Source organism: Chaetodon auriga, chromosome 18, assembly GCF_051107435.1.
Source record: "Chaetodon auriga isolate fChaAug3 chromosome 18, fChaAug3.hap1, whole genome shotgun sequence".
Classification (NCBI taxonomy): Eukaryota; Metazoa; Chordata; class Actinopteri; order Chaetodontiformes; family Chaetodontidae; genus Chaetodon; species Chaetodon auriga.
In genome coordinates, this window is record NC_135091.1 from 21,824,192 (window position 1) to 21,835,931 (window position 11,740).

The window sequence follows — 11,740 nt, forward strand, 5'->3', positions numbered from 1 at the left end:
TGTTGCTTTAGGGGATATCAAATACAAAGAAGATGACGAGTGCACAGCAGCTGAGAGTGTATCAGAGGATTCAACTTAAATGACATAATTGCTATGAAATAGTGGTGTACCACGCTTCAGCCACTTATTTTTGTCAGCTGGAGTTGGGTGGAGGCACTGGATGTAGTTGAGAAAGATGTCCGCTTTTCCACTGCTTCCACTCCACTGGATGATCTGGATACTGAGCAGTAGAGGTGATTTTTGATGCTCTTTTGCTACAGTTTGATATGCTCGCTGTCCTTCTCCTTGGCATCCAGCCTCTTGGAAAGGACTGAGAACAGTTTGAAAAAAATGAAATAGATTTTTTTTCTGCAGTAGATGCTGATGTTGCTACAAATATTCAGTAATCTACATTTCCCATCCAAGTATCCTACCTTTACATAAATGCCATAAACCATAAAGGTGGTCAATATCTGGTTTCTGTTTCTTTTGAACCTGTTTGTCGGGTTCTCACCAGGGAAGCACCTTTAACACTAGATCTTTAAAGAAATGCCGGCTCCAGATCAGCCCTTCCTTTTCCATATGGACACTGCTTCCCACTGCTTGGGATCTTTATCAGACATAAAATTTCTTTTAAGTATTATGTTTGCTGATCTAATAAATTCTATATACACTGCTTGGAGATAATGTGGTCTCTTGCTACACACAATCAATAAACTCATTTGTAATAACCTCTGCTTAGGAAGTAATGTTTTTGTCATGTCTGTCTGTGCATAAGATATCTCAAAAACTACTGCTTTGTGCTTAAGTGGAGTTTGAAGAACAGAGTGGAAGAAGGTGGGATGTGGTGTTGCCCACAGCAACACTCCTAGTGGCTACTGTAATTTGAGAACATGGAAAATATATGCAAATAAGGATAGTAACAAGAGTTCTTTAGACTCTGGTGACTTTCTGTATGATGTCACACCGACACTCAATCTCTCTTGTGGTTACAGGGGACTGCAAAACCGGCAACAGCTGAAATTACTTGTCTGACAAGTCAAACATACTGATGCATATAAACAAAGATCTGCACCTCCTGACCATAACACCCTGGTAAAACTGGACCAAAGCTCAAACTGCAAGCTTTCCAGCTAATGCACGAAAGTTTTCCATTGTGGGGTGTTAACATAACTTAAAACCCACTTGAACCTTCCAAAATACAAAATAATATAACTCAATTTACAAATTCTGATAAACTAACCTCAGATAATTCTTTAATAGTCCCCACAGCTAACTTGAATAATGCTAAATTGGTTAGCATGTTAGGTCCATTAGTGAATTTTGATGTGCTTGGTAGTTTGTTTTGCCTGTAAATGTTTAAAGATTTTAAATATGAGATGTTGAACTTTAATATAGCAGCAAACAACTTTGTTATGTACAGATATAGTGGAGTAATGGTGTCCTGAGCAGAGAATGAAGTCACACTCCCTCTGTTCTCTGTTTAGATAGCTGGTTGGATGTGTGTGCATGTTAGTGCATGTGTGTCCCTCCCTTTGAAGCTGTCAGTCCTCCTGTGTTTGTAAAGAGACAAAGAGAGTGACCTCCCTCACAGCACTGTAAAAATGAGATGACAGAGTGCAGTTCCAAGCAGTGTCCCAGATATTTTGAAACCATCAAGCTTTTGTTACTTAAAGCATATTTTATTTGATGCTCCAGGCAACTACCATTAGCTAATAATTACATTACATGGATGTTCCTTGGCAGATGGACAAAATAGCTCTCAAGCTGAATACATTGACAAAGACTATGCTGTTAGCCCAGATTCTTTTATTGGAAGCCCAAGAACAGACCGGAGAAATCTTCAGTTCACAGCCGAAGTATATATTGAGGTCACAGGTAAAGCATAGCAGCTCTGGTCTCAGACTGACAGTGCTCTCGCAAAAGCTCTGTCAGAATGAGCACAGTTTTCAGACAAATATTCACATTTATCTTGTTGGGTTTGACCAAACCCCATACGATAAACAGACATATGACAAGAGAGAGAACAGAAAAGTGTCATCTGCCTCCTGTTATCCAAACTGGCTGTCACCAGTCATGTTATCTTACAATACTGACTGGTGCTAGGACATTCACTTAGGTTACACGAGTGCAATAAAAGATGAGATGAGAACACGTAAAATCACTTGAAAAGACCAAAACGTTGCAATACTAATAACAATAAAGATTTCAACCAATGAAATAATAAGATGTACATCCTCTTGCTTGCCTTCTGCACTCACCTCATCACTTGACATTGTTCACAAAAGGGTAACGTTATTCTGTTTTGTTTAATCTCATTGTATGTTCAGGGGCCTTTATCTCTGTTTTTAACACCTTAACACAAAGGGAGGGCAGAGGTGTGGCCAACCTATTTTCTATGGTCTGAGATGCTGGTGCTCTACTGGCTAAAAATCTCATATATATATATATATATATATATATATATATATATATACACACACACACACACACACACACACATATATATATAAAATACATATATAAAACATGTAAGGTTTGTGATTCAACTCTGGCAAGGAGCAACAGTGTTAAATGTGTGTAGGGCATTGTTGAGAGAACTGGATAACAAAGAATGGGAAGCTGGGGTCAAAGCTATGAATGGGAGCCCAAATGTGTTTGAGTCAAACTCCAGCTAAATACTGGCTACAGTAATTTTTTACTTTGCTAGTATTGTCTCTTCAAATGCAGTGATACAATGTTAGGGTAAAATATACCACAACATTACATGAAATGTTGAACTTGTAACTCACTATAGGTATGATTAACTTTGTTAGACTCCACTAAATATTGACCACTGATGTGGTAGTCTGCAGCATGTGGGCTCACTCACTGAATAAACAGGTCAGGAGGCTGGCTCTGTCCTGGACTGCCCTCTGGACACCATCAAGGAGGTAGGTGAGAGGAGGTTGTTAACCATGCTGACAACAATCATGGACAACCCCTTTCACCCCCTGCATGAGACAGTGGGGGGCTTGAGCAGCTCTTTCAGTAAAACAGACCGCTGCATCCACTGTGTAAGGAAAGCTAATACAGGTCCTTCATTCAACCTCAACATCATTTAACATTTAAAGAAAGATAAAGAACAAAATAATTTATTTACAACAACTGTGAACAAAAGATGCACTCATAAGGATTGGAAAAAGACCAACAAAAAAATGCACCCTTAAAGAGCAGAGAAACAAACACAAAGCGCACTCAGTAAGAGTGGAAAAAAATAACAAAGGTTGAAGCAGAGCAAACGCTGGACATAACTGGTAGGCACTGAAACAAGAGTGGCAAAAAGAAAAAGATCTAACATAAGGTTTACAAAAGCACACGAGGAAGATACTAGCAAATGACTGGGAGATACTCACAAAGTGCATTTACTCAAAACTCATGGAAGAGATCAGGGTAATTTGGCAACAGGTAGAGCCTTCCTTAAATATTCAGCCCTAATCAGACTGATGTGCCCAAGGTGTGCTGCTGGTTAGGTGGAGCTGGCTGAGTGCAGGGACACACCCAGCTCAAACAGACAGGAGAACAGACTGACAGACAAATAACACTAGGGGAGGGGGAAAAAAACCCCCACTAGGACCAGAGAAGTTAGCAAATCCTAACAAAAATACAGGAGAGTCCCAGTAAAAATGGGACAGTCTGCATCTAATAAAATCCTCACATCTGTATAGATGAGTGAAGAATAACTGCACTAGTACATCTAATAAATCTCATGAATCTAGTAAGGGTTAAATACGCCCCACCAGGAAGTATCCTTTAGAGTTGGGGTGGCAGGACACAGAATGATTCTCCTGTACTGCTTATCTCCATTCTCACCTGTTCTACTCCCATTGCTAAGTTCAAAGGGATTTTTTATATTGCATGATTGCTACCCCCTGATTGGGTGGGGAGTGCTAAGATCTGTCTCAGGTGCCCAGTAGGAGGCCAGGAGGGGATTATCCAATAGTGAAGCCTGTTAGAGGGCTATGCACATACTCATAGATTAGGAATTACAACCAGTAGCTACCAATTCTATGAAGAATTCAGGGTGACTTCTTTATGTGACATGTCCAATGAAACCTATGCATAGAGCTCAAAAAATGAATGCTACGCTGCTTCCCAAAATGCAACTATGTTTCAAAGTCAAAGATGACTACGACCAGTTGGAAGAGACAAGGAAGGAAAGTGAAGACTATTTGATTTGAAAGGTCACAGCGACACAACTGGCACATTTGTTTACTTTGTAGCTTATTAGAATATGCTGTTTAACTGAACATGGATTGAGGTTAGTTTGTCAGAATGGATGAAGAGCAGGCTAGTTATTTGCCAGTGTATATATAGCACATTTCATACGACAAGCATAAACTCAATGTGCTTCAAGATACATGAGTAACATAGATAATAAAGTATTACATATAAAAACCAGCAGAACATGATAAAAACAAACAGGATAAGAAGTTATTATTATTATTATCATTATTCTTAGAAGGGCGCTAATAACAATAATAATACTAATTACCAAAACAAATAAAAAAAAACTTATAACCTAACTAAAAGCTTTTAAAAGAGAACACTGTTGTGGCAGACCGTAGTTCATGTGGAAGAGAATTCCAGAAAGATAGACTATAATGACTGAGAGCACCATGAGCTGATTTAGAATTGATTTTAGGGACACTGAGGAAACCTTTATTTGATGATCAAAGTGATCTCTCTGGTGTGTACTCAGTGAGCATGTCAACAACATAAGAAGGAGCCAGACCATTAAGACATTTAAAAACAATAAGAAGTATTTTAAAATCAACTCTTTGTTTTACTGGGAGCCAGTGAAGAGTAGATAAAATGGAGTTATGTGATCAGACCTCGCTGCTGCATTTTGAAAAAGCTGGGGTTTATTTAATGTCTGCTTTGTCAGTCCAGCAAAAAGTGAATTACAGTAGTCCAGCCTACTGGAAATAAAAGCGTGCACCAGCTTTTCAGAGTCTGACTGAGACAAGAAGGATCTAACTTTTGATATATTTCTGAGGTGATAAAAGGCAGTCTTAGAAATATTAGAGATGTGCTTCTGGAAGTTAAGCTCAGCATCTAAAATTACACCCAAGTTCATGACATGATCACATGGTTTTACAGACAGAGGAGTTAACAAAGATTTAATTTCATTCCTCAAAGCCTTTGGTCCAACTAACAGAATCCCTGTTTCATCATGATTAACTGTAAAAAATTCTTTGCCATCCAAAATCTGATATCTGTGATGCACTGGATGAGGTCGTTTACTGGGCTAAGGTTATCTGTGGAGATGGATATGTATAATTGTGTGTCATCAGCATATGATTGATATGAATGAACAGATGAAAAGCTATTTCTTCTGACTTGCCATCACTCAGTGATGGATGTCAAACATCCATTTATGTACAAATTAAGAATTACATATTTACAGTTTAGACAGAGTATTTTTAACATCCATCATTGTCCTTGTTTGATTGCTTGATTCCCGTCTTCATTATGAATGAAGTGAGCATGGGGTGAAGAGACAGACTAACAGATTGCTGGTTTAGTATTTACTGTTACGGGCCAGCGGAGGACCCAATTGCAGAGCTAGCCAATCTACGGGGAATACAGGGAAACGGACAACTGGAGTAACACCGTGCCATGCTGAGCAGAGAGCCGGCTCAGACGGAGTTACTGTGAAGAGAGTGGATTGAATGTGGAAATCACTAACAGATTTCAGTGTTGTTGAAACAACTCTTGGAGGAGGAATATGCTCTTTAATACCGCCGAGGCGGTAAGATCTGCACACCTGCAGACACAGATAGAGCAGTCAGGAACAGGCGAGGTCAGATACCGGAGATTAGGTTGGCAAGGAACGCTGGAGAGTCTGGCATGCTGCAAAGACAGTCTGGCAACCGGAAAGAATGACAATGTGGCTTAAATACCCTCCTGATAAGGCTAATAGGCTAGGTGTGCAGATGGGCAGGTAAGGGGCGTGGCTGAAGAGCTGCTGTGACATTTACTGACAACAGTGGTGTTGCTAGGGTCTCTTGGAGCTCCAAGCAAGAAATCCCTGGGGCCCCCACCCCACCCATGCATGCCGCAAAAATTAGTTTTTTGCACACATAAATGCACAATTTCCGGGACATTTGAGATGAATACTGAAAAAAAAGATTAGCGGTTCTCAAAGTGAGGTCCAGGGACCAACAGAGGTCCCTGAAAGCCCAGGCCTATCAATAATCGTTGTTGTAGCTGTGGCTGGGGGCCCCCTAGTGGCCGGGGGCTCCAAGCAACTGCCTGGCTTGCCTGTCCACAAGCTTTGTACTACACAAATATAAATTTACAACCACTACAGAATAGCTTGTAGCAATATATAATGATTTTCTTTGAGCTGGACATTGAACTGATTAGAGTGGGGACTCATTTGTGCACAACATATGGATCACAATGAGAGTAGACTTATAATAAGCATTGCCATTTTAAGAGTGTAGGAAAAAACCTGACAGATAAGAGACACCAGCCTGAGGTTACATTTATTATTCATCAGCAGTGTAATATGATCTTACTCATCAAAGTTACATGTACCAGGGCAGGTGAGAGAATAAGGAAATAAAACACAGTTGATAATGTGTGTATTTGAGGTTATTTCAGTGTTCACCTCCCCCACACTGAGCCTGAGCAGACAGGCAGCAGATATTATTTGCATTGGACAGCTCCATGGTGATGTTGTCTGTGTACACACATGCTTCACTTTCAACTGACATATTTAACAGGTGATCTGGAGGAAGGCTCCTGGTCACACAGTTTCTGGTAATTCACAGTCAGCTCAAAAGAAAACAGAGTGTGATACAATGGATATCAAACAGTGCTGTTTGCAGTAAGGTGGTTGTTGTTGGATGAGGTGTGGCACAGAGCTGTGCTGTGCAGGTGTGCAGCAGAGGAGACACAGCACAACCCCGGCACCGCCTGCTGTTACTCAGAGGAGAAATCTCCCGGACACCACCGGTAAGTTCTACTTGACTAACCTCTATATAGATTTTTAGGAATGGATCTTTTATAAGATGGGATATCATGTGAGATGCACACTGAAAAAGTGCACATTGTAACTTTGGTCCTTCAATGGCTGGATGTGTCTGTCAACAGAAAACATACAGTGAAACACATTCTAACTATATACAGTGCTGGCAACCTCCCAGGTGTTGGTTTGTGGTCATTTGCATATTTGCACATTTGTTTGCCCCCCTGAAGCACAGAAATAATGCAGACAAGTGCTGCATTATTACCTGACTTGTCTATCTGACTTGTAGAAGGGTCCTGAATCTGAATTTACATGGTAGATATTCCTAAATTGATCTGTGCCTCACCAAATTACCACAAACAAGTACATAATATGGTCAACAGCTCCCCATGTATGTCATTACATAAGTGTCAAATGAGCAATAGTGTGAAACACACAAGATAATGTGATAACACATATGAAATAAAGACAACCCAGAAGGCAATTCGAATCTGCCTTCCCACACTATCATGAGTGTGTTCAGTGGATTTACTGTTAAATTCTGTTAACTCAATTATTACGAATTGTGCACACTCTACACTACAGGAGTAAACTATGTCAAGTATAAATCTGCTGAATTATTTTCATAATGTGCAATGAATAGAAATCAGTGGCTCCCAGGAAGCTGGCCACCAGTATTGTATATATAAAGTATGTTATTTATTGTAAATGTAGGTAAAGACTTGTATAAACTCGTATATTTCGATAAAAACATTCTCTCAAATATCCTACTGCTTCTCCTGTGCTTTATTCAGTTGCACCTAACTGCTGGGTTTTTTTTTCCTGACAGGAGACGAAGATGAACTGGAGCTTTTTGGAAAACATCCTCACTGGGGTGAACAAGTACTCTACTGTGATTGGGCGCATCTGGCTCTCTGTGGTCTTTCTCTTCAGGATCTTGGTATATGTGGCGGCGGCTGAGCAGGTGTGGAAGGACGAGCAGAAGGATTTTGTGTGCAACACCCAGCAGCCCGGTTGTGAGAATGCGTGCTTCGACCATTTCTTCCCCATCTCGCAGGTGCGCCTCTGGGCTCTGCAGCTCATCATGGTGTCAACCCCATCCCTGCTAGTTGCTCTGCATGTGGCCTATAGGGAGTATCGGGAGGCAAAACACAAGCGAAAACTGTACAAGGACAAAGGAAACATAGATGGTGGTCTGTTCTATACCTACGCCATCAGCCTTGTGTTCAAGACAGCCTTTGAGGTGGGCTCCCTACTTGCTTTCTACTTCCTGTACAACGGCTTTGAGGTGCCCATACTGCTCCGCTGCAGCCAGAATCCCTGTCCCAACACGGTGGATTGTTACATTGCCAAAGCCACAGAGAAGAAGATCTTCCTCTACATTATGGGTTGCACCTCCATTCTGTGTATCACTCTGAATTTTGTGGAGCTTATGTACATTTTATGGAAGCAGTTGTGTAAATGTTTCACCAGGCGGTACATCCCCATGGAAGAAAAGGCTTTCAGCCACTGCCAGCCACCTGTTTCCATTGTCAACAAGTTTGCCTCCAATCAGCTTATAGTAAACACAGAAGACAGCACAACACAGCCAGCAGCCACAGCTAAAAACCAGCCAGTCCAGTCCTTGAGGACTGGGACTGACACAAAGCTCATGTTCCCCGCAAAACCACAGTGAAACCCCCGCTTACTTGACAAACTAACATGGACAGCGCTCACAAGTGGCAGTTGTTACAACTTGTGCTATAAAAAATAGCTAAAAGATTTGATGGTACAAATGGGCCTAAACTGTGAAAATCTTTGGAAAGCTGCTATATCATTTAGTAGGTGAATAGACTCTACTTAGATTTAGCAATGACTACTCAAATCACTAAGATATGTAAATACACTTTGATTTTTCTAACTCCTGACTGGATGAAATCTGAAACATGAATTCCACATAGCTCCATTTCAAATATAACAGGTGCAACTCAAATTCAACACCTCTCCCTATTCGTTAATCTGACATTCTGCCAATTTTACACATGAAGATCATCTCACTCATCACATGTACTCAGTACTTAGCCTGTGAAAACATTTCTGCTGTGGCTCTAGGGGAGGTGTAATAGTGATGTTGTCAGGGTTATCTCAGGTTGGGTTTGGAGACTACAAATTTTTAATACTACAGTTTTTTGTTGTGTGTGTGTGTGTGTGTGTGTGTGGGGGGGGGGGGGGGGGGGTTAACTAGGTAGGGAGGGTCTAATCAAAGATGCTATCACAATGGATATGGAAAAAAATTCACATATACCCAGGGAAGACATAGGATGTAGTGTATGTAAGCCCACATCGTCATGAAAGATATCCCTTGTTGCTCTGGTAATCCGTGAATGCAGGATGCATCAAACAAAGCCTATGATACTTTTAGAAAAAGTTTTGTTCTCCAAAGGCTGCGATATTTTTGTTTTGTTTTCACTGCTACTCTCAACACCTAACATTATGTGTAGGCTTTTGCCAGCTCTGAAGCAAGGCTGGTAAGGTATGTGTCAGCTTTGTTAGTTTTGAGATAAGTTATGCTTTCCATAGAGGCCTGTTTTCCGATCTCCCGTGAAGTTAATTGTTGCTGTGTTTGTGCTTGCAATGATCAGCAAACTTGTAGTAGTTAGTAGTTGGTGCTGGCTGTTTATTTCCCTGTTAGTGCAAGACAGTTTCTTAGTTTGATTTGATTTGATTTGATTTATTCCTCTCTGATGAGTGATTTTGCTTGGTAAAGTGTGTGCATCCTTAGTTTTGATAAAAGAGTGATGGCTCCTCAGTAAGTGGTTTCGCTTGTGGGTAAAACTTCTTTTGTTGTGACTGCTTTATGGTGTTCTGTTGCTGGATGTTAACCCTTTAAACCCAAAACCCTTTTTTGGATGCCTGGATTTTTTCTTTTCCTTTGCTGTAGGATTGTCCAAAAATGTGCAATTAATGAGTGGTCTCACCTCTTTTTCCAGGACTATTTAAACTTTCAATTTCTGACAGATTTTTTTTAAATATTAATTTGTATTCTGACTGCGCAGTAACATTTGCCCCCTATTTTGTAAGTTAGCAGTCAACACATTTCAGAGTTTGCAGAGATTAAATACTTATTCCTTAATCTTCAGTCAGGCATGACAGTTGTGACCAGGGTGGACAGTCTGCAGGCTAGGACCCCTACCCCACCAGAATGGGATGAAGATGCCCTATCTGTGAGGGCTACCTGCAGCCAGTTCTGCAAGGACAGACCTAGACAAGGAGGAGCAGAGGCTTCCATCTGTGTTTCCGAAACCTGTGGAAGTAATTCCGGGGTAGTCTCAGAGGCTGCTTCAGACACAATTTAGCCAGTGGTCTGTATGGCACTGGCGTTCTTAAGCTTGGATGAGGTTCCAACTGCAGCTGCTCCCCCTTGTGCATTCTTTAGGTGGGTCCCACTGCAGGATACTTTGTCCATGCTGCCCTTCCAGCCATACATGGAAGAGCTTCACAAATGCTGCCCAGACCCTGATCTGTTTCTCAACACACAACTGACAGCAGGACCTTGGCTTCCATGCAAAATACCAGCAGTTATGGACTGGATGCCAGCCGTGGAGCCATCTATTGCCTCCCTCATTGTGTCACCCGATGAGGTCTTGAGACAATGCTTGCTGTCCTAGGCCACAGTGTTGCACTACACATGACTTTACGGTGAAATGTTTTGACCAGGGAGCTTAGCAGACTAATGACAAGGCTTACCCGTACTCACTGCTGAGTATAGTGGGTCCAATCTGCACTTTCAGAGCCAGGGTAGTTCTGGGTGAGCTTTTTGGCCCACCAGCGCAGCAGGTCTTGGATCATGGAATCCAGGTGAACCACACTTGGCAGAAGTCTGATAGCCTTCAGGGATCTACATCCCTGAGACAACAGTCTCCGAAAGGTTATGGCACCAATCGCCCTTGACTGACAGCTTGTCCTGGTGGCTACACACAGACCTTGCAATCCTTTGAGTAGCCTGATCACCACCACTCGGCTCCCATGTGGTCAGCACCTAAGACACAGAGGCATCAGGGGTCTGGTTAGATGTTAAATGTGCTCCAAGCCATCACATGGCTAAGTTGGTTCCATCAATTTGAAGGACTCGTAGTTTAACATGTCAATGCTGAGTAGATCAGGGTGCTCCTGTTCAGTCTTTCCCTAGCCCCACGGATCTTCACAAGGTGCATAGGCAAGGCAGCGCTTGCCCCAATGCAAGCCAAAGGTATGTGTGTCTTCCCATATTTAGACATCAGGAACAGGCAGAGCAGGACAGTATGGCCCTTCTATGTCATGTGACATGGTTGGACCTTACCATCAATTATTCTAAAAGTTGTCTCATACCCAGCCAAAAAGTGGTGTTCATACTTAACCCTGTACTCCCTCCAAATGCTGGCCACTCCGAGTTCAAGGTGAGTAGAGGCTATAGTCTAGTTTCTCCTCCATTTCTGGAGAAACAGGAGGTGAAAGTATGGCCTTTTTCACAGGCTCTTGGGTATGTTGTAGTACAGATGATGATAACGGTACTCAGTCAAGCCCTCTTACCACCATATTTAGTCTGCCTTTGATGCTCTCCAATTACTCCTTAATCACAGACTAGTTTTAAATGCAGAAAAGACCAAGTACATGGTATTCTTCACCTCCACAAGTGACTGTTCTGCCATCAATACTCTAAATGGCACTCAGATTACTCTTGTTGAGTCATACTATCTTTCAAGATTCATATCCAATACTTGAATC

The 11,740-nt window shown here is 41.7% G+C and overlaps 1 protein-coding gene across 1 annotated transcript; it reads left to right on the forward strand.

Moving 5' to 3' along the window:
- The first annotated feature begins 6,816 nt into the window (after positions 1–6,816).
- Positions 6,817–8,742, forward strand: gjb7 (gap junction protein beta 7). Its single transcript, XM_076756307.1, has 2 exons — positions 6,817–6,984; positions 7,827–8,742. The coding sequence occupies exon 2, from the start codon at positions 7,836–7,838 to the stop codon at positions 8,670–8,672; it is 837 nt and encodes a 278-aa protein (XP_076612422.1). The 5' UTR covers positions 6,817–6,984; positions 7,827–7,835; the 3' UTR covers positions 8,673–8,742.
- Positions 8,743–11,740: the final 2,998 nt, after the last annotated feature.